Raw genomic sequence first — 18,992 nt, forward strand, 5'->3', positions numbered from 1 at the left:
ATTCCTTAGAAGAAAATAACTTTTATCGGCTTAGTTGTTAGCATGTGTTTTCAATCATGACGATATAAAAGAAAAGTTTCGCACCGGATGTGGATGACTTATACGTACTTTTCAATGCTTTCATTTGTGAATGACGCACATATAAGTTAGTTCTTTGGATCTTTTGTTTGCTGATTTAGGTTTAGATTCCCTTTGTCAGTTTATGATCCAGTTGATTCCTAATGTCGCATATATACCTAAATGTCACAAATCGATTAATCGATCAAAGATCCGACTCTACACTGCTGATGTATTCCAGATTCGTGACATTTAATGGCTGAGTTGCGTCAGCCTGATGTCAAAGTCAACCCGGCCTACTATCATAGTCACGCCGGTCTGGTACCAGATTTTGGATCGATTACACGACTTGTGCTATAAGGGATAGCTTTTTTATAAGTTTTTCTGGCGGTTACATGGAACCTGAACTGGCCATGGATAGCAAATGTACGAAATTCATCAAGATTGTGCCTTTGTAAAAGCAGAAAAATTGCATTTGCCTTTAAATTGCCTTCGGAAAAGTCAAAAACATGCAAACTCAAACGCAATTCCTGTATTAATAACAAATTCATATCCAAGACTGATCTACACCAGTTTCACAATCCAATTCAAGTTGAATATGATGTTTTATTGTACAATGAATAGCTTGATAAATGATCCAGCGCACGCTTTAATTTATAACACTGATCAACATATTATTATTTATAATAATATTGTATATTAATTATAGATTAGAGTGAAATCAAAAAGGCAATTTTCGCTAAAAATTTATATCGTCTACATCCCAACAGCAATGAAAAAATAAAAATGGAAAGCAAAGAAGAAAACTTTCCCAGAAGTTTAAAATAATCATAATATTTCTCTTTCGTTTTCTAACGATAATTAATCTTATCTCTGTTTGTTTTTCCTTTTAAAAACTTGCGATCATGGAAATAAATATGATCAGTAAATGCTTATAAAATTTGCAGACATCCACAACAATTTATATCTTGTTCATTTGTTTATCCAATCGTATAAAATTGTTAATTGATCCAAATTATCGTAATCTGTACTTTCAATCTATACTTACATTATTCCTCGATGATACGTGAGGCTGGTCGTAAAAAAAAAGAGATGAGAAAGCTTTTAATTGAGATAAATGCACCGAGTCAATATAGTTAGCCATTTGATTTACACATTTGTGTTGTATACATTTCAATTGTAATAGGCTGTAATTACAATTATGCATGCTTAATTTAATACAAACATTTGACATTTACCGAGCGATACATACCTAGATTGTGCAATTATGTTCCTAGTAGTAGTTCAATAATACTTGAAAATATTTCAACTGTCGTTAAATATTCAAATTGTATTCGCAATTAAAATTAGTTGATTTTCCCCTTTTATAGTTGCTAGCCCCTTCATATAAATTTTTAGTTTGTTTTCAATTTTCAAAGTATTAAGATGTTAATTAGTTATATTTTAATCCAGTTATTGTGTACCTGATAAGTTCCTTCATTTACAAGCCTACGATGTGATGTCTACAGTTCCAGTAAGTTCTAATTGACAAACATTTCACCTGATTATTTTCTGAAAATAATTGAAATGTATGGCAATTTCACACGTCAAAGAAGATTAATCCAGATTATTCAACTGTTCATGATTCATCCAAACAGCAGCCATAAAATCATGCGTAATGATTACTCGGTCCAACGTTTATTGAATTATTTTCCCACCATGTATTCATTCAAGAAACAAATGTGCTAATTAAATCTCGATTAAATATACAATGTCAGTGTATTAATTTACTCATTTATTGTGGCGCCACTTAAATTTCATTATTAATAGTGAAGATTTAATAGCTAAACGTGTTGGTCATAAAGATTAAGTTGCAAATTGAAGGAAAAAGTGGATACAGGAATGCATTTGATGATGGCAAAAATTTCACTTGGTAATTGACCTCAATATGTGAAATTAATCGCGAATAGTAATTGAATTTGCATCTCCGCTTTTGTTATGCACACCTCATCCATTATACTCACATTATTAACGATGTAAATAACATTAAAAAGTATGAAAATCTAGGGTGGGACACCAGAAAATTGGTCGTTATTTTTAAGAGCTTTTAAATCGTCACCATTAAATATAATGAGGAACAAATTCCTCAAGACAAAATCTCTCAGGTGGCATAGCCTATTATCATTAACTATACATGAATAATGATGATGTTGAGACATGTAATAGCTTGTACACACAGTAGACATGATAAGAAAAGTTTCTAAGTAAGTTTTCAAGGTGATGCATGACGTGAAATTTAAAACTCGAAAGCTCATCTCACACGCTACTGTGTTACATCTGTCATCGGCATAATTTATTTTTAAGCATAAATTGTTTACTCCTCATTCGTCGGATTGGGTCGGAGAAAAGTACGCACAATTGTTGAGAAGAGAGAATGAATGAAATGGAAAGAGATGAAAATTACTTGAATTCCAAGCATCTGAACATATGCCTCAACTGACTAGGTTGAATTACTATCGACTATTTTTAAAATATTTATGCGCTGTTGATAATCGGATTCATTCGCTCTTTATAGCATATAGGAACACGCGTGCGATTCTTCTTGATATAAAAAAAAATCTGTTTATTTTATAAAGTTTGCCAAAAAAGAATCCGAAGGATCAAGCTTGTCGTCTATTGGTTTGGTCGTTTTATGACAGCCTCTAATATCCACAAGTTAAACAAAGAATTGACATTAATTGGCTGCATATAAAAAGATCAATTTAATGATCCACAAACAGAATAAAAATTAATTTTTTTTAATAACGTTCTTTTGAATTTTAAATTAAGTTGAACTATTAGTTATCATAAAATTAAACATCTTTTCACCAAAGGAGCCGTTAGCTTCACATTGTTAAAATTCATATTCCTATTGATATTTTATAATAGTGAGAATGACATTTGAACTCCTTAATAATAAAATAAAATAGAATGTTGCTATCCAGGTGCTGTTAGAATTGATTTTTTCGCGCAATATTAAAATAGATTTTTTTTTTGCATAAATCTATGCTGAATAAATTTTAGGTAGATTTAATCGAGGTTTTTTGAATTTTTTCACATTGGAATAATTTTGCAAAATCACGTATACCAGATAAGGGCTGTTCACTTATTACGTAATGAAAGTACGATGGTTTTAGACGTAATAAAATCTCGTGCCTTCCCTCGTAAGACCGTTACGTAATGAGTGAACGACCTCCAATCTAAGTTGTACCTTCGTATCATCCATGACTGCTAAATTAAGGCGGCTTCCAGTCCTTTTTACCTTATGTTGCTTTTTTTGTACAAGTTGATTTCGGAAATGGTCGATTGTAAACCTTGCCATCCTTAGTCTGATTGAGGGGTTGCCACCCTTCAGATGAGGTGGCTTGGATAGTCTTTTACTCTATCCCTTAACCTTCTAATTTCGGAACAAAACTTGATCCTGAGCGGTGTATTTAGCGGTATCTGGAGATACTACGAGAAGTTATACACTTGACATTTGGTCAGCTTCGGACTCAAACTTTAGCTTCATTTAGAGCTAATAAAATATATGTCTTGGATTCTTAAAAAAAAGATGTCAATAATAGTCAGTTTTCAAAATTTGTTTCTAGAAAGAATTAAAAAAATCCTAAATGTCAACAGTACCCATATAGAATGTCCAAAATTCTTGTTTGTTTTCAATGTCATCATAGAATCTTTATTAATTGCGGATTTAAAGTCTCATTTCCAGCTACTGAATTAAAAAAACCGAATTTTAATGATAAATCTCTAATAAAAAAGGATTATTAGTGCTTAATAATAATTAATTCCAAGTAGAATATATTCATTATGTTATCTTTATGATTATGGGTGTTATCTCTAATCTTCCAAGAACATTTGTTTAAGAATCACGGCAATTAAAAATGTATAAAAACATCCACGAGACTTTTAGGTTAAAAATATCTTGCAAAAATTATCATTTTTTCCTCACCTCATTTAACATTCAGATCTGATTCATTTTGCAAATTGCGAATAAAAAGAGTTATTGAGTCACATTGTCTGGCGTTGACTACTCTTCACAGCACTTAAGTGAACATGAAATAAAACAATCCTGAACATTGTTAAGTGTACATGTTTTTAATGTCTTGACGTTTCAAGATTTATATTAACATTTGTGGCTAGCGGTTCTGTATTTTTAAGTATCGTATGTCTTTAACAAATTATTCAATTTTGACGACTGTTGACAACAAGAACTATATCACGTAACGTGCCAATTGGGTCATTAGGATCCATGTCTAGTAAGAGACCAATAACATGTACTTAGCCACAATTTGTGTGTCACGAATACACAATCCAAGTTGGTGTTAGTAGAAACAACGGAAAGCACCCGTATCCGACTAGACGTTCCTTGGAATCGAATCTTGGTCATTAGGGTCGGTAGGATGGCACTCTAACCACTACGCAGCTGCTGCTTTATCACTGACAAGCACACAATAATCTAATTGGCAGCCAATTGGAAGCCACGTAGTGCTTGGTATCCATTAGGACTATGTATGCATTACATACAGAATTGTCATCTACTTTGTGTCACTCAAGCTGTTCCTCAATGAAATCTGAGCATTTTATACACCCCTATTTACTCATTGTGTGATCTAAGACAATTAAAATTCACTTTGAGAATTAATTGAGTGATACTTTGCATGCATTTACTCAGCTTAACTTGCTAAATCATCAATCATTCGTCACCTCACCTTCTTATTTGAATTTACAATATGAAACAATCATTTCAAGTGCATTATTTTTGTTATTTGTATAAGATATCTTTTAGCAAGCAAAATTACTTCATTTATACAAATAAATAATGAATCTTTCATTACATGAGTCAGACATTTCACCATTCAAATAAATATCGCAGTATGTCATCATTCCGCTTGGTCATACTCTTGGCTTATTTTGGTTTATTAATAATTTTTAAATGGTCATCATCATGATTATCGTCGTCGGTGTCGTGTATTGGCGTACCATCAAGTCAATTATTTATTGTCTTATTTCAAATTGAGCTCATAAATGGCTTATTTATTTACGCTTAATAATTTGTTTTGCAATTTAGGTATTGTGTCATTTTAGCACATTTTAATAAAGGCAACGCATTGTCTGATCGGTCTGTTGGTCTGCTGCCAATAACTAGGCATCTTAGAGAGTCTAAATAAGCTTTGATGGATTATTTTTATTATCATACTGGATTTTATTATCATTTGTAAACATACTTGAAGTTGGCTACGAATGAAAATTTCTACTCAAAATTTTGAATTTCAATTAACCGTTACAAATATCATTTTGAATATCCAGTAATCAATTTTTGATTGCTGAGACATAAATGCACTGAACTCACTCGGTGCTTTTTGGGATCGCGCGCGATGTGAAAATAAATTTACGAAATGTAAAGCGAATTGATTTATCTCTTAAATAATCTTGGCACTGATCTTGAAATATAACATCAAATAAAATAAGAAGCAATGGCAGTAGCAAGTGAGTAAAAATACTCGACAAAATAAATAAATGCGGTCTCTCACTACATAAATTTTTCACTTGAACACGCACATGTGTGTCTTGTTCAGCTGTGAGTTTCTAAATCCGATTATATTGTTGAGTGAGATGGATTTTCTGGATGAAATTCACTTTATAGCTTGCTATTAAATTTTTACATGTAAGTCAATTATGTAATTGAATTACCTGTAGTAAATAGATAGTTTTGACAGTCGTTCATTTATATGGATTATCCAGCGGTAACAGTTGAAACCTTTGTAAACAGTCAATTCCAAGATATATAAATGTAAGCTTGATCAAAAAAATGGTGATCAATGGGATTTTCATTTTCCCGCCAAAAATCATTCATATTTACAAATTGTTTACTAAAAGCGTTCTAAGCCACGCGCTTTTTTTTTAAAATTACCAAAAAAGTGACCAAAAATAATTTTTTTTACCTAAATAGCAGTTTTCATCATGTTCTTCACATCATATTCACTTCCTCAATGCCATCATTTTCGAGAAAAAGATCAAAATGCTAAGAACATGATTGGGATGTTGCCATAAAAAATGGACATATTATTTTTATCTCACGACCAGCATGACGACATTAGAATAATCATTAATTTCGGCTGTGTTATGGATCAGAAAAAAAAATTAATAATCAACTCAATTAACATAATTTCAATCAATTCCTTTATCATCAAGAATGTTCATTCTATCGGCAAACAGTCATCATAATATAAGAGTCATAAAAAAGTAAATTTAAAGTTCTTTTGGTATCTGAAAAACGCGAGTTCAAGTTCATTGAATCGTATCCTCCAAAGATATTTTAAGCTTCTTCTTGTTCATCTTTTTGGCATCATATATCTGTCTTTGTATTCAGTAAAATATTTCACATGGATTAACGTATTTTTGAAAATTGAATATTTATGAGGGGCAACAAATTACTTCTCAGTTGTTTCCCCTCAATTTACACGATTTTGTAAACAAAGAAGTTTAATCAAATAAAAATTCTAAAACCACAATAGAATTGTAGCAATAAATAAAGTCACAATGTCTGTATACAATCGACAGAATCCGGATCTTTCATTGTTTATTTATCGATGATGGAAATATTCGCACAAAACAAGAAAATTTACGTCAATCGTAAATTAAAAGAAGTCACACAGTCGGTTTTATTATATCATTTCGGCACTGACACAATGACTGAATATAAGTAACTCAAAATGACACATACTTCATAACGAACTGACAACAAATAAACAATCAACAAACAAAATAACAGTATTGATATATAAAATAAAAATATGAGGATGGTATCATCGCAAAAATATTCATATTGCAGTGTGTATGTCTAATTGAAGAAAGAAGGTTAATTGAACAATAAATCCTTTTATTCAAGTATGCAGCTAACTCGAATCGAGTCATGTCGGCATGCAAAAGAAATGCACAAAATGAAGTGTTTATTTTTATTATAAATTACATGAATCGTCACTTTGACTGAAACTAATTATAGAAGCTTATTTAAACAAAAGGCACTTGTGGATGCTCACGTGTGAGTCTGAGTCAAGTGGATCGACAACATTATTCAGTGGCAGACGACAAATTAAGCAAATTAGATGATCATGACGCCGGCAAATTTACAAAAAGAATCCGAGTGAGGGATTAATTGATTGTTGATGTTTATTATAGCGCTTTTATTGATAATCTATGGAAATGAAGGTATTGTTAGGCCTCATATGGACTGAAAGACGTAATAAAATTAAAATATTTATAGGTCTTCAATGAATATTTCCTCATAACCTGAATCAAGCTCTTTAATGCTCAAATCACGACTTTCAATTTTCTGCTAATTTTTCTTAATGAATCAAAGCACTTCCAACGATGCAAAAATTTACAGTCATTTATTTAATTAGCGAGCAAAATGCAGAACCAACGAGATACACTGATGTACTAAAAATATTATTTAAGTGTTAATCAGCTATTAAATCAATAATTTTTACCGACGATGACCTCATTCCAATTTGAGTGACACGTTCATTTTAAAAATACAGCATTTAGCGCTACTACTCGTCACTTTTTTGACAATAAATGATAAAGAAAATGTGAACGACTTCCACAAAGAATAACAATAAGGAAATTGTGATATCATAAATCAAAGATTACAGCTGCCGGGCCGAAAAAGGTGTTTAAAGACACAAAAGTATGCCTGCTAAAATTATATCAATATTAATTGACATGTCTGCGATATTTATGTCCATCTATGACAGAATATTCAAATAAGTCAAATAATAAATTCATTTCCATAAAAGGTCAATAGAATATGCTAAATACATTTTTAAGAAGAATTATTGCCATTTGCAAATTAGTAATTTGAGACGGCAATAGAAGCGAATACTTAAGCGTAAAATTAATAGACTCCTATCACAAATTAATGCCATTGAGCTTCTCTATTTGTTTCTATGATATTATTATGATGGATTAATGCTATTGAAAGTGAGACTAGCTATAGATGAGGTGCTAGCTTTATTGCAAATAATTGGCTATAAAAATGCAAATTTATTGCAATATTTATAATGTGAGATTTTTAAGACACTTTGATTAATGGCTGGCTCCAGATGAGGAATAAGTATTTGGAACCATACAAATTTTAAGGTTACGTACAAAAAAGTACACTTTTCCACAACCTAGCCCAAGTGGGACTCAAAATCACTCAAAAATTCCAGTTACATATCAGGGATAATTACTTACCGAGGCAACAAGTAGGAGTCAAAACTACAACCTCTCGATTCCTTGTCAGGTGTTCCTACATACCAAAGGACTGGTGAAATTCGAACCTACAAACTCTTGACTACATGTCAAGTGCATTTACTTGCGAAGGGACCAAGTAGGATTTAATTCCACGTTCTGTCGATTATATGACAGTTGCTCTAGACTATCGAAAAATAACTGGGATTCAGACCTGCCAACTCTTGATTACATCTATTCCAACCCATTAGTCTATCGTTGGATTGGGAGTTGTAAAGGAATGTGGCACAAAGCACACATAATCACTATTCGTTATCCAATGTTCATTACTTATCTTATTACTTACATTTCATTACTTCGCTGGTCTTACAGATCAATTGTGATCCATAGCCACTCTCAGGTGACGTCTAAAACTGACTCTATCGCTGGCTGTCCTTTGCCAACTTCCAATAACAAGAGTTGGACTGTCTCGACAACAGTCTCCTTATGCTCATCGCAAATTGTGGTATTTCGCAAAAATGCGCTGCAGCTCCATATTATTTTAGAAATTCCAAAGGAAACTAATATTTTATCTAACTAAAGCTGAAACAAAATAGAAAATAAATTTATATTGTCAGCTAGCGGCACATGCAATTTAATTAGAGAGCACTTTTATTTACAAAATAAATTAAGTAAATCTGCCTCAAGTCATTCAGGCAGATATATAGATAATGCGAATTATTGCACATTATGATTTCTTTTATTAAATTACAATGCGCAGCTCTGCATATTGCCTAATGGATTATTTAGGTTAGAGCTGAATAAATGTAGATCTAAACAAACGCGTATAGTTGTTGCTAAATTAACATTAATTATACATTTTTCTAAAGAACATGACAATTCGATCAAGTCCATGTTTAAAACAAAGGAATACTTCTAACTACCGAAACGTATGTATTTACACTTACGGGCGTCAACTCATTATTTACACAGACTTTTGTGTAAACACAAAATCTAAAGACTTCAATGATTGTCATTTGTGCAAAAAATGTTCTCATCTTCAAGCTTCTTCTTTTCTCATCCATCTAAATTCCTTTTTGTCTTTTTTTTTAGTTCCAAAAATAGATTCGCCAAAAAGAAGTTCGCTCATAGTAAAAAAAATAATGAAAAGGTGTTAAATTATTGCTCATTATAATAATGTCTGAAAGGTATTAAAAATAAAACTTTCGCCTCTATTCAGTATTAAAACTGTTATAGGAAGTGCGTTGGTGGACTGTGTATGTGAAAAAAATTAGGCAGAAGAAAAAGAAAACAATCTCAAGCTTGTGAGACTCGTAAAATTCCCGAGTGGCAGACTGGCACCTGTAGTTGATTAAATTATTTTAAGTGTGAGACATGATTCACAACTTGTGACTTTAATTTATGCACATTATTGTGGAATTTTGACAATGCAAATAATTATGGAGAATTTTCGTCTAAATCAGTGGTGGACAATCTGTGTGCCGTGGGACACTACTGTATGCCACAATCGTAAACCGTGTATACAAAATCCGAGTCGACTTCGAGCTCTGGGTAGTACAGATCAATTATGATCCATGACTTACCATAGGTGTCGTCTGAAACAGGCTCTATCATTTACTTAGATTTCCAATTCCAAGTACAACACATTCTCTATCGACAGCTTCTTCCCATAGTTGTCACCTAAAATTAGCTTTATCGTTGGCTCCTGCTTGTCAATTTCCGATTCCAAGTCCAATACTGTCTCGATCGGCTTCACACCACAATGTTGACTCAAAATTTGGATACAGTCTAGTTGACTTAAGTCATAAATGCAACCTCATTAAAATCCAAATTGAATATTTCACTGAACAACAAAATCCTGTCCATTTGTGTGTTTTATCTTAGTCCGCAAATATTGAATCAACTAAAGTCATAATGGTAATTGTGTAGCTTAAGAACAATGAAGTTGATTTTAACAAACAGATGTTTATTGCTGTTTATTGTTTAATAATGGAAAACAGACTAAATATTGATAAATATTTCTATAAAAAGGGGTTTGAAACTATGAAGAAAAATGATCCAATTGAAGTAACAAATACAATATAAATTTGAAATGACCGTTAAAATACTCTTAAAATTTTATCTCAAAACTTAAATACAGAGCTCGTAGTCTACTTGCTCGCTGTATCTTGAATACAGCAACAATTCTATCATCCAGCAACAAGCTATATACTGCTCGGCATTCAAACCTTAAACAATTATTTACAATATAAATTTTTACGCAAAATTCATTTTAATTCAACTAACAAAAGTGTCAATACACGTTTTCTCTCCGTCGCTGTCAGAAGTCGTTGGTGGGCAAATAAGGTTAAGAAGTAAATTTTTGATGCACGATTAGTGACCATTTCTATTCAATATTCAAATTCTATAATATTTGATATCCACCTGCTATTGACTTGCTAATTTGTATCTCTTTTATATTCTTTTGTACAGCATTTAGTAGTCCTTCGCCATGATTCGGTCATTGGTGCTTTTGTCGGTATTTATTGTATCATATTCATATGGACAACAATTCACAACAGAGAAAAGATATTTTGATGATTTTGCCGGTCAGAGTTTTTGTGCAACCAGAAGAAGAAATAACGAAAATATGTGCTGTAACAGTCGATTAGATGAATGCTCAGTTCCAATTGCTGGTAAGACTCATTAATCACCTTATCAACAATTTTTACCTAATTAATTAAATTCCAGGTACACTGTGCTATTGTGATGAATTTTGTGATCAACATATTAATCCAGGTATGTAATTTGTGCCTTTATATTGATAACTTAAGTCTACAATTCATATCAATTTAGATTGTTGTCCTGATTACGAGCCAGTCTGTAAAGGAATTATATCCGATCCAATTATTACAAAATGTGATATTGACGGTGTCGTTATAAGTGAATTCGAGGAAGCTAAAGTCAATTGCAATTTATGGTAAAATATTTTTAAGTCTATGCTGAATCTACTAGCTCTAAATCGGTCATTAAGAAGTTTCAAATCAACGCATAAATACTATAATTAACAGTTTTTCATTTTCATATAACATATGTTTGAATTTTTTGACCGTTATGATGTTTGAATTACTTGAAGTTCTTAAATTTGTGGAAGTTTTATATGGATCTTGTTTTTAAGATCTGGAAGTGACCTGGGTCTTGCTGGATCTTGGTTTTTTGGTCTGGAAGTGACCTGGATCTTACTGGATCTTGTTTTTTAGGTCAGGAAGTGACTTATTAATCAATTACAGATCGCTGGGACAAAAATGCGCTGAAGTCACTCGATAAGAACGAGTACTTTTGTAATTTTTTAAGTCTAAATCTCTAGCAAATGTAAAGCCAAAGGTGTATATGAATGTGAGCAAGACGAATGTTTATCAGACACAGAATTGATCAGAGATGTAAACAGTCACGGTTCTCAATTGGGATGGAAATCTTATAACTACACAGAATTCTATGGAAAGAAATTGAAGGAAGGCTTGACTTATCGTTTAGGAACATTTGAACCAAGAGTTAAAGTCAAGTCAATGAGCCGTTTGGGACATAATGCTGATCAACTTCCAAGACATTTCAACTCAGCTCAACATGAAGATTGGAGAGGTTACATTTCAGAAATTCATGATCAAGGGTGGTGCGGCTCATCATGGGCAGTCTCTACAGCTTCCGTTGCATCAGATCGTATTGCAATCAACTCGAAAGAAGGCCAAGATCTCTCATCACAAAACTTACTCTCATGTGTCAGACATCAACAGGGTTGCACAGGTGGTCATTTGGATAATGCATGGAGATACTTAAATCGTGTCGGGTAAGAACAAAACATTATTATGCATTTAAGTATGAAATATAATCGAGAAATATTCATATAGTGTTGCAGACGATGAATGCTACCCATATGAAGCTACTGTCGGACGTTGTCTTGCTAAGAAGAGTGATAATCTCAGAACAATGGGATGCAGTTTACCAGCCAATCAACGTGAATCCTTGTATAAGATGGGACCAGCATACTCATTGAATAACGAAACTGATATTATGTGGGAAATTTCTACTTATGGACCAGTTCAAGGTTTGTTATTTGATGCACTTGATGTGTAGTAAAAAGTATTAAAATTGGGTTTAAAGCGCATTTTTTGGAATATTTCAAAAAAGTCCGTTTATTTTATCATTAAATTCTAACGGTCAGTTTTCTTTTAAATTTTAATAACGGTTTTTTCCGAATTTTCAAAAGTCAGTCAGACCGTTAAAATTCACAAACATATTTCTTCAGAATTATAATGCAAAGAAGATTGAATCATCATCATATCCATTAAATTTGAATTCTTGTTTTTTGTTTTCTCATCTTCCACAGCCACTATGTGGGTATATCCAGATTTCTTTACCTATCGTTCGGGCATCTATCGTAAATCTCAATTTGTCGATCAAAAACCCAAAGGCTTCCATTCAGTTCGTCTCATCGGATGGGGAGAAGAGAGCAATGGATATCAAACTGCAAAATATTGGATTGCAGCTAACAGCTGGGGAAGATGGTGGGGTGAAAGTAAGTTCTCATTATTTCATGGTTATTGTGTATAATAACTTTTTTTTGTACATTACAGACGGTTTCTTCCGTATTGCAAGAGGAGCAAATGAATGTGGTATTGAAGATTACGTGATTGCAGCTATGGCTGATCATCATGATAGAAAGCAAGCTAGAAGAGTAAGATCACATATGAAGCGCAGCAACAGAGCTTAAAGTAAAGTCGTTCTTATAAAAGTGATATGGGTGCATTAATGCAAGTCAAGTCAAGTTAATAATGAAATAATGAAGGATTATAAAGCACAAAAACAGTATAAATGCAAAAGAAATAATTAATTCAATGTGCCAACTAATTAAAAAAAGTTATTACTATTATTATTATTTTTATTACCATTCGTTAATAAGAAAAGAAGTATGAAAATTTTTCTATGAGCAACAAACTTATTGCTTTATTCAATTGACATTTTGCTAATGGAGCATTTCTTGAATTGATGTCAAATATGTTAAATGATGATAAAAACAAAACGTATTGTTTATTATTTTTGTCTCTGAATCCCAACTATAGATCGATATAGATGTTTTATTTAATTTATAGTGTTCTTCTAGTTGTTTAGGATTTTAAATCTGTTCATTTTATAAAAATTTATTACGTATTGATAATTCATCCATTAGATAATCTCTTATCACACTCTTACTCTACTGCCCTTCATTGATTCACGATGATTGTGTGCTCAATAATTTATGCAAACTAATTTATCACGAAATAGCTGTTTGAATTTTAAATATCTTGTATCCAATGCGACTATAACAATTGTTTTGAACTCTAAATCTTAATGGAATTTTCAGTCAAATAATTTTGCATATTTTTGCTGTAATGAAGTCATAAATGCAAATTTTATGATCAACGATCATGGATTGAAACTCGATCGATTTTCCAGTACTCAAACATTAAGCACTTTTGAGGAGATAAAGATCGTTGCATGACACATGTGTTGCAACAAACCATATATCGTGATGCGACACATCAATATTCAAGATGCGATACATCGTTACGTGACACAACATAAAGCGTGTTGCAACAAACCATATATCGTGATGCGACACATCAATATTCAAGATGCGACACACTAAAGATCGTTGCGTGACATACAATAGATCGTGTTGCGACACACCATAAATTGTAATGTGACACATGATGCGACATACTGAAGATCGTTTCGTGTCACATCATAGATCGTGTTGCGATACATTCAAATATGCAAAAATGTAAAAACTTTCTATTTCATTTGTGATAATAATGATGGCATAAATTTTGATGCACACAACTGCTGCCTATGTTGAAAATCTTATCTTAAAAAATATTTAAAAATAAATAACATTTTGTGTTCAAATTTATTTACAAAATATGAATATGATCAAATATGATAAAGTAAAGCATCGAAAAATAATTAAAGAGTAAAAACAAAACGATTATGTGTTTCAGTAAAACTTTATGTACCATTTTATGTATATGTATTAGGATCTTTCTCGTTTTACAAAAAACAAAGAATATAAATGAATTGAAATAAATTTTTTGATAATCTAATAAAAAAAAATTGCGTATTATATTTAATAATATAAGTAATTGGAATAATTATAGCATAAACACAGATTAATACATATAGTCTGAATAACTAACAAGTTGAGGACGTGCATTATAAAAATATGTCATTTAAATTGTTATTCCAGCAAATGATATCTCTAAATTAGATTCCATTCTGCTCTTAATGTGTGCCAAAGTGTTGTTAAAATGTCTTTCAATCTGCTTTGTCTCCTCGGATTTATCAAGGTTTGGAAGTTCTTCATTGATTTTCGCAATTAACTGTAATGAAATTATAAATGATAATAAAATTTGTCCATAAAAATGAGAATTAAACTAATTACCTGATTAAGCATAGACACAGTAATTTGCGTATTACCTCGTTCGAAATAATACAAATAGCTATTCAGCAACTCAACGTATAACTGGACTTGAACATTAATATCCAAGCATTGTGAGGCAATTCGAGCACCTTTCTTTAAACATTCGAGTGTTCTCTTTTCATCTCTCATTTCTTCGTTGTCTTTCTTGCCGCTCCAGAATAAGCTTGCACAAGTAACAACTCCTCTGCATTGATCAGCCTTCTTAAGTAGTTTAGATGCAGCTAATGCACAATTTGTTCTTAATGGCTCTGCATTCTCCTCACTAAAGCATGTCATTTGCTCAACAGTCGATATTATCAATGTTATGGCTGCAAGCTGTGACTTTGAATCTGAAATTTCATCTTCATAGATTGAGAATGCTTGTGTCATGAAGTCATAAGCAACAGCTTCATAATTAGTTTGTTTAATCTTTCCAATACATAATGCTCCCTGTAAGAACAATCTTAAGGCCAAATCTGGAAGTTCTGCTCGTGCAATCGATGTGATTGTTGTGTGACAGAACTGAATAATCTTTTGACACTTTTTGTCCCAATTTTCATCCTCAGCTGCAATCGCTTTGTACATGTATGCAAGTTGAAATGCTTGGAATACAAGTGATGGCAGGACATACTTGATTCTTTGAGTTCCACCAGTGCCAAAATGTTTACGAGCAACTTGAAGTATTTTGTACTGCATATCAAGCTCTTCAGACTTTAACAGATGAATAAATCGTCCAACAATTCCTTGTTCTTCTGCAAAATCATCAGCATCTGGACCATCTGCTGGCTGATCTTCTTGATCCTTAATTAAGGGCGACAACATCTCCAGAACATTATCAGCTTCATCATCAGTTGGAATTAAAGTTTCATTATCCAAAATATTCATCACCAAATAAAGTGAGAGACTCTTTCTTGATTGATAATCAAACTTGGTCAGTAATTTCGGGAAATACTTTAGATTCAAAATTGTGAGGACATTATTATAAAAGTCAATACAAATCCTCAATAATCTCGACAATTCTTGATTCACAGCAAGTGACTGGTTGATGCTTGACATATTAAGATTCTCCAAAATTTGAGTCGTTGTCTCAAGCACCTTATCAACATAATCAATTTGATCTGGGTACACTTTCTGTGCCAAATTAACGAGAGCAACTTGTAATGAGATTGTATCCTCCAATGGCATATCAGTACGAATTTGTACGATATTTGCGATCTGAACGCTAAATACATCAAATAGCTGAACATCAATTGGAATTACTGAAGCATCACTTGTTGAATCTGGTTGTGATTTCTCATTGCGTTGATGATAAGCAGAAAGTCGATCAATCAATGAAATTATGATTGATTTAACGTTCACGCCTGGCTGAAGTTGAGCGCACGATTTCAAGAATGGATCTAACGTTTGTAGATGAAATTCATCAGGGAAAACTTGAATGATGCACTCCATTAAATATTCTTGTGCAATTGCATCTCTACAGCTGACAACTTGTTCCAAGATACTTGGTAAAATGATTTTCTGATAAATTTCCAAGTTTACCGAATCGAGTTGAGATAGACGAACGAGATTAGTGCCAACAAGAATTTTCAATTCTTCACGTTCTTTTTCACGTCGTGATTTCTCGCTTGAATGTCCTTGATGTTGCATACGAACCCACAGTTTATTCATTTCAGCGAAGTTTGTCAAGATGAAATCAATTGAGTCATGTACATTTCCACATTCATCATCCTTGGTGGGTGGAGAATCAGGTAGAATATTACGGAGTGTAAGTAGATAATTACGAAGAAACAATCCACGTAATGGATTTTGAACTCCACGACACATTTCAACTAAATCCTTCATTATGCTCTTCTTGGTTGCTGGATTAGACTTGATGTATACCAAACCAACGGTTATAAGTAAATACAGACGTGGAACAATGTTGCCTGCATACTGAACAAGCTCATACAAATCAGTAATTTTATGTCCTTTTTGGAACTCATCACACAAGTAAACTTCCAGGAATCGGAGTTCGTCGGTCACTGCCATATACAATTCATAATAGCTCTTGGGTGATAACAAGCTTGTTCGCAGCTCTCCAAGCATCGTACTTGCACATTTAAGTCCATCCATTAAGCGATTTTTGTCCAGATTTCTTTTCATCAAAATCGCTTGATTTCTGACGACGCCAAGGGCTTCGCTAAGAAGCTTGTCTTGTTCATCTAATTGAGTTGGTGTTTGCGGCTTTAATTAAAAGAAGCATAATAGCGAATTAGTGTCAAAAAATTAAAATTGTCTTATCTTGCATAAAAAAGGTCGTGAGATATGAAAAAGCTCAAAACACAAAAAATACACGAAACTATAATAATTACGTTCGAATTTAATGTTCTTTGAGTTCCCGAGGATGACGATGATGTATTCCACATATACATTTTGCTGGATGTCAGGGGTAATCGTAAAAAAATGTTAATTAACAATTAGAGAATATTTTTTCTTACCATTCTCGGCTGAGCAACTGTGAGCAATAAATTCAAATTTTTAACGACCGTTACTCTTTTTTACAACATTAATATCGTTGCTTTTGAGTTTCTGTTCTGAATTGGAAGTATGGATTTTTATATATTGAACACTTAAAGTCTACATAATTAAAGCTGGCTGATGTTGGTCTTTGACCTTCATTCGTTAGCATTTGATCCCATACTTTCATCGCAAAATAGCTCTGTCCTTTCTTTGATAGATGAAAGCAATCCTGACAAAAGAAACTAAAATCTGTAATATTATTTCTAGTCTCTGCAAATTGCATGTCCTTAATAAATTTGATTAAATTAATCTCAAAATCATTTCGGTAATGAAATTCCTTCATGTTGGTGATCTCTCCAAATTTTTATTGTTCTCGTCGTTCTTTTGATCTTTTTAAATTGAGTACGGCTTTTCAAGCATTGGCATACTGCATAATGAAAAATTTTACAATTCGATAGAACTTGATTAAAGGTGAGCAGCAACCCCACATCTAAAAACAAATTAAATTGAATTTTTCGCTCGATTAATTTTGTAAACTACGCTTATCTATTTTTGGACTAGATATGACAAAATGCTATAACTTACAGACTGTTATATTAGCGGATAAGAATTGTTCTAAAGATGGCACAGAAAAGTTTTTAGCGGATTGGATTGTTCAGGAATGGCACAGAAAAGTTTTTAGCGGATTGGATTGTTCAGGAATGGCACAGAAAAGTTTTTAGCGGATTGGATTGTTCATGAATGGCACAGAAAAGTTTTTAGCGGATTGGATTGTTCAGGAATGGCACAGAAAAGTTTTTAGCGGATTGGATTGTTCATGAATGGCACAGAAAAGTTTTTAGCGGATTGGATTGTTCATGAATGGCACAGAAAAGTTTTTAGCGGATTGGATTGTTCAGGAATGGCACAGAAAAGTTTTTAGCGGATTGGATTGTTCATGAATGGCACAGAAAAGTTTTTAGCGGATTGGATTGTTCAGGAATGGCACAGAAAAGTTTTTAGCGGATTGGATTGTTCAGGAATGGCACAGAAAAGTTTTTAGCGGATTGGATTGTTCAGGAATGGCACAGAAAAGTTTTTAGCGGATTGGATTGTTCAGGAATGGCACAGAAAAGTTTTTAGCGGATTGGATTGTTCAGGAATGGCACAGAAAAGTTTTTAGCGGATTGGATTGTTCATGAATGGCACAGAAAAGTTTTTAGCGGATTGGATTGTTCAGGAATGGCACAGAAAAGTTTTTAGCGGATTGGGTTTGGATTGTTCAGGAATGGCACAGAAAAGTTTTTAGCGGTTTGGATTGTTCAGGAATGGCACAGAAAAGTTTTTAGCGGTTTGGATTGTTCAGAAATGGCACAGAAAAGTTTTTAGCGGTTTGGATTGTTCAGGAATGGCACAGAAAAGTTTTTAGCGGTTTGGATTGTTCAGGAATGGCACAGAAAAGTTTTTAGCGGTTTGGATTGTTCAGGAATAGCACAGAAAAGTTTTTAGCGGTTTGGATTGTTCAGGAATAGCACAGAAAAGTTTTTAGCGGTTTGGATTGTTCAGGAATAGCACAGAAAAGTTTTTAGCGGTTTGGATTGTTCAGGAATAGCACAGAAAAGTTTTTAGCGGTTTGGATTGTTCAGGAATAGCACAGAAAAGTTTTTAGCGGTTTGGATTGTTCAGGAATAGCACAGAAAAGTTTTTAGCGGTTTGGATTGTTCAGGAATAG

General features: G+C 32.8%; 2 protein-coding genes across 3 annotated transcripts in view; one reads left to right on the forward strand and one right to left on the reverse strand.

Annotated features, from left to right (window-relative positions):
- The window catches only part of LOC139100707 (uncharacterized peptidase C1-like protein F26E4.3), a 43,901-nt gene extending 30,025 nt beyond the window's left edge, over positions 1-13,876 (forward strand). Inside the window, exons 2-8 of the mRNA XM_070653403.1 lie at positions 10,783-10,985; positions 11,041-11,088; positions 11,146-11,269; positions 11,657-12,133; positions 12,195-12,391; positions 12,674-12,862; positions 12,921-13,876. Coding sequence (XP_070509504.1) covers positions 10,802-10,985; positions 11,041-11,088; positions 11,146-11,269; positions 11,657-12,133; positions 12,195-12,391; positions 12,674-12,862; positions 12,921-13,057 — 1,356 coding nt within the window. The 5' untranslated portion in view covers positions 10,783-10,801 and the 3' untranslated portion in view covers positions 13,058-13,876. The remainder of the gene's footprint in view (positions 1-10,782; positions 10,986-11,040; positions 11,089-11,145; positions 11,270-11,656; positions 12,134-12,194; positions 12,392-12,673; positions 12,863-12,920) is intronic.
- Positions 13,877-14,311: 435 nt separating this feature from the next.
- Positions 14,312-17,294, reverse strand: Vps35 (Vacuolar protein sorting 35). 2 transcript variants are annotated; one of them, XM_070653492.1, is made up of 4 exons: positions 17,260-17,272; positions 17,134-17,197; positions 14,765-17,005; positions 14,312-14,702 (listed from the first exon to the last, which is right to left on the reverse strand). In XM_070653492.1, the coding sequence occupies exons 2-4, from the start codon at positions 17,191-17,193 to the stop codon at positions 14,553-14,555; spliced, it is 2,451 nt and encodes an 816-aa protein (XP_070509593.1). In that variant the 5' UTR covers positions 17,194-17,197; positions 17,260-17,272; the 3' UTR covers positions 14,312-14,552. The 2 variants fall into 2 exon arrangements, with proteins under 2 accessions (XP_070509593.1, XP_070509594.1); XM_070653493.1 differs by lacking the exon at positions 17,134-17,197 and having other exon boundaries at positions 17,260-17,294.
- Between the last annotated feature and the right edge of the window lie 1,698 nt (positions 17,295-18,992).

Source organism: Chironomus tepperi, unplaced genomic scaffold (genome assembly GCF_022539635.2).
Source record: "Chironomus tepperi strain 1889 unplaced genomic scaffold, CSIRO-AGI_Ctep_v1 contig_68, whole genome shotgun sequence".
NCBI lineage: Eukaryota > Metazoa > Arthropoda > Insecta > Diptera > Chironomidae > Chironomus > Chironomus tepperi.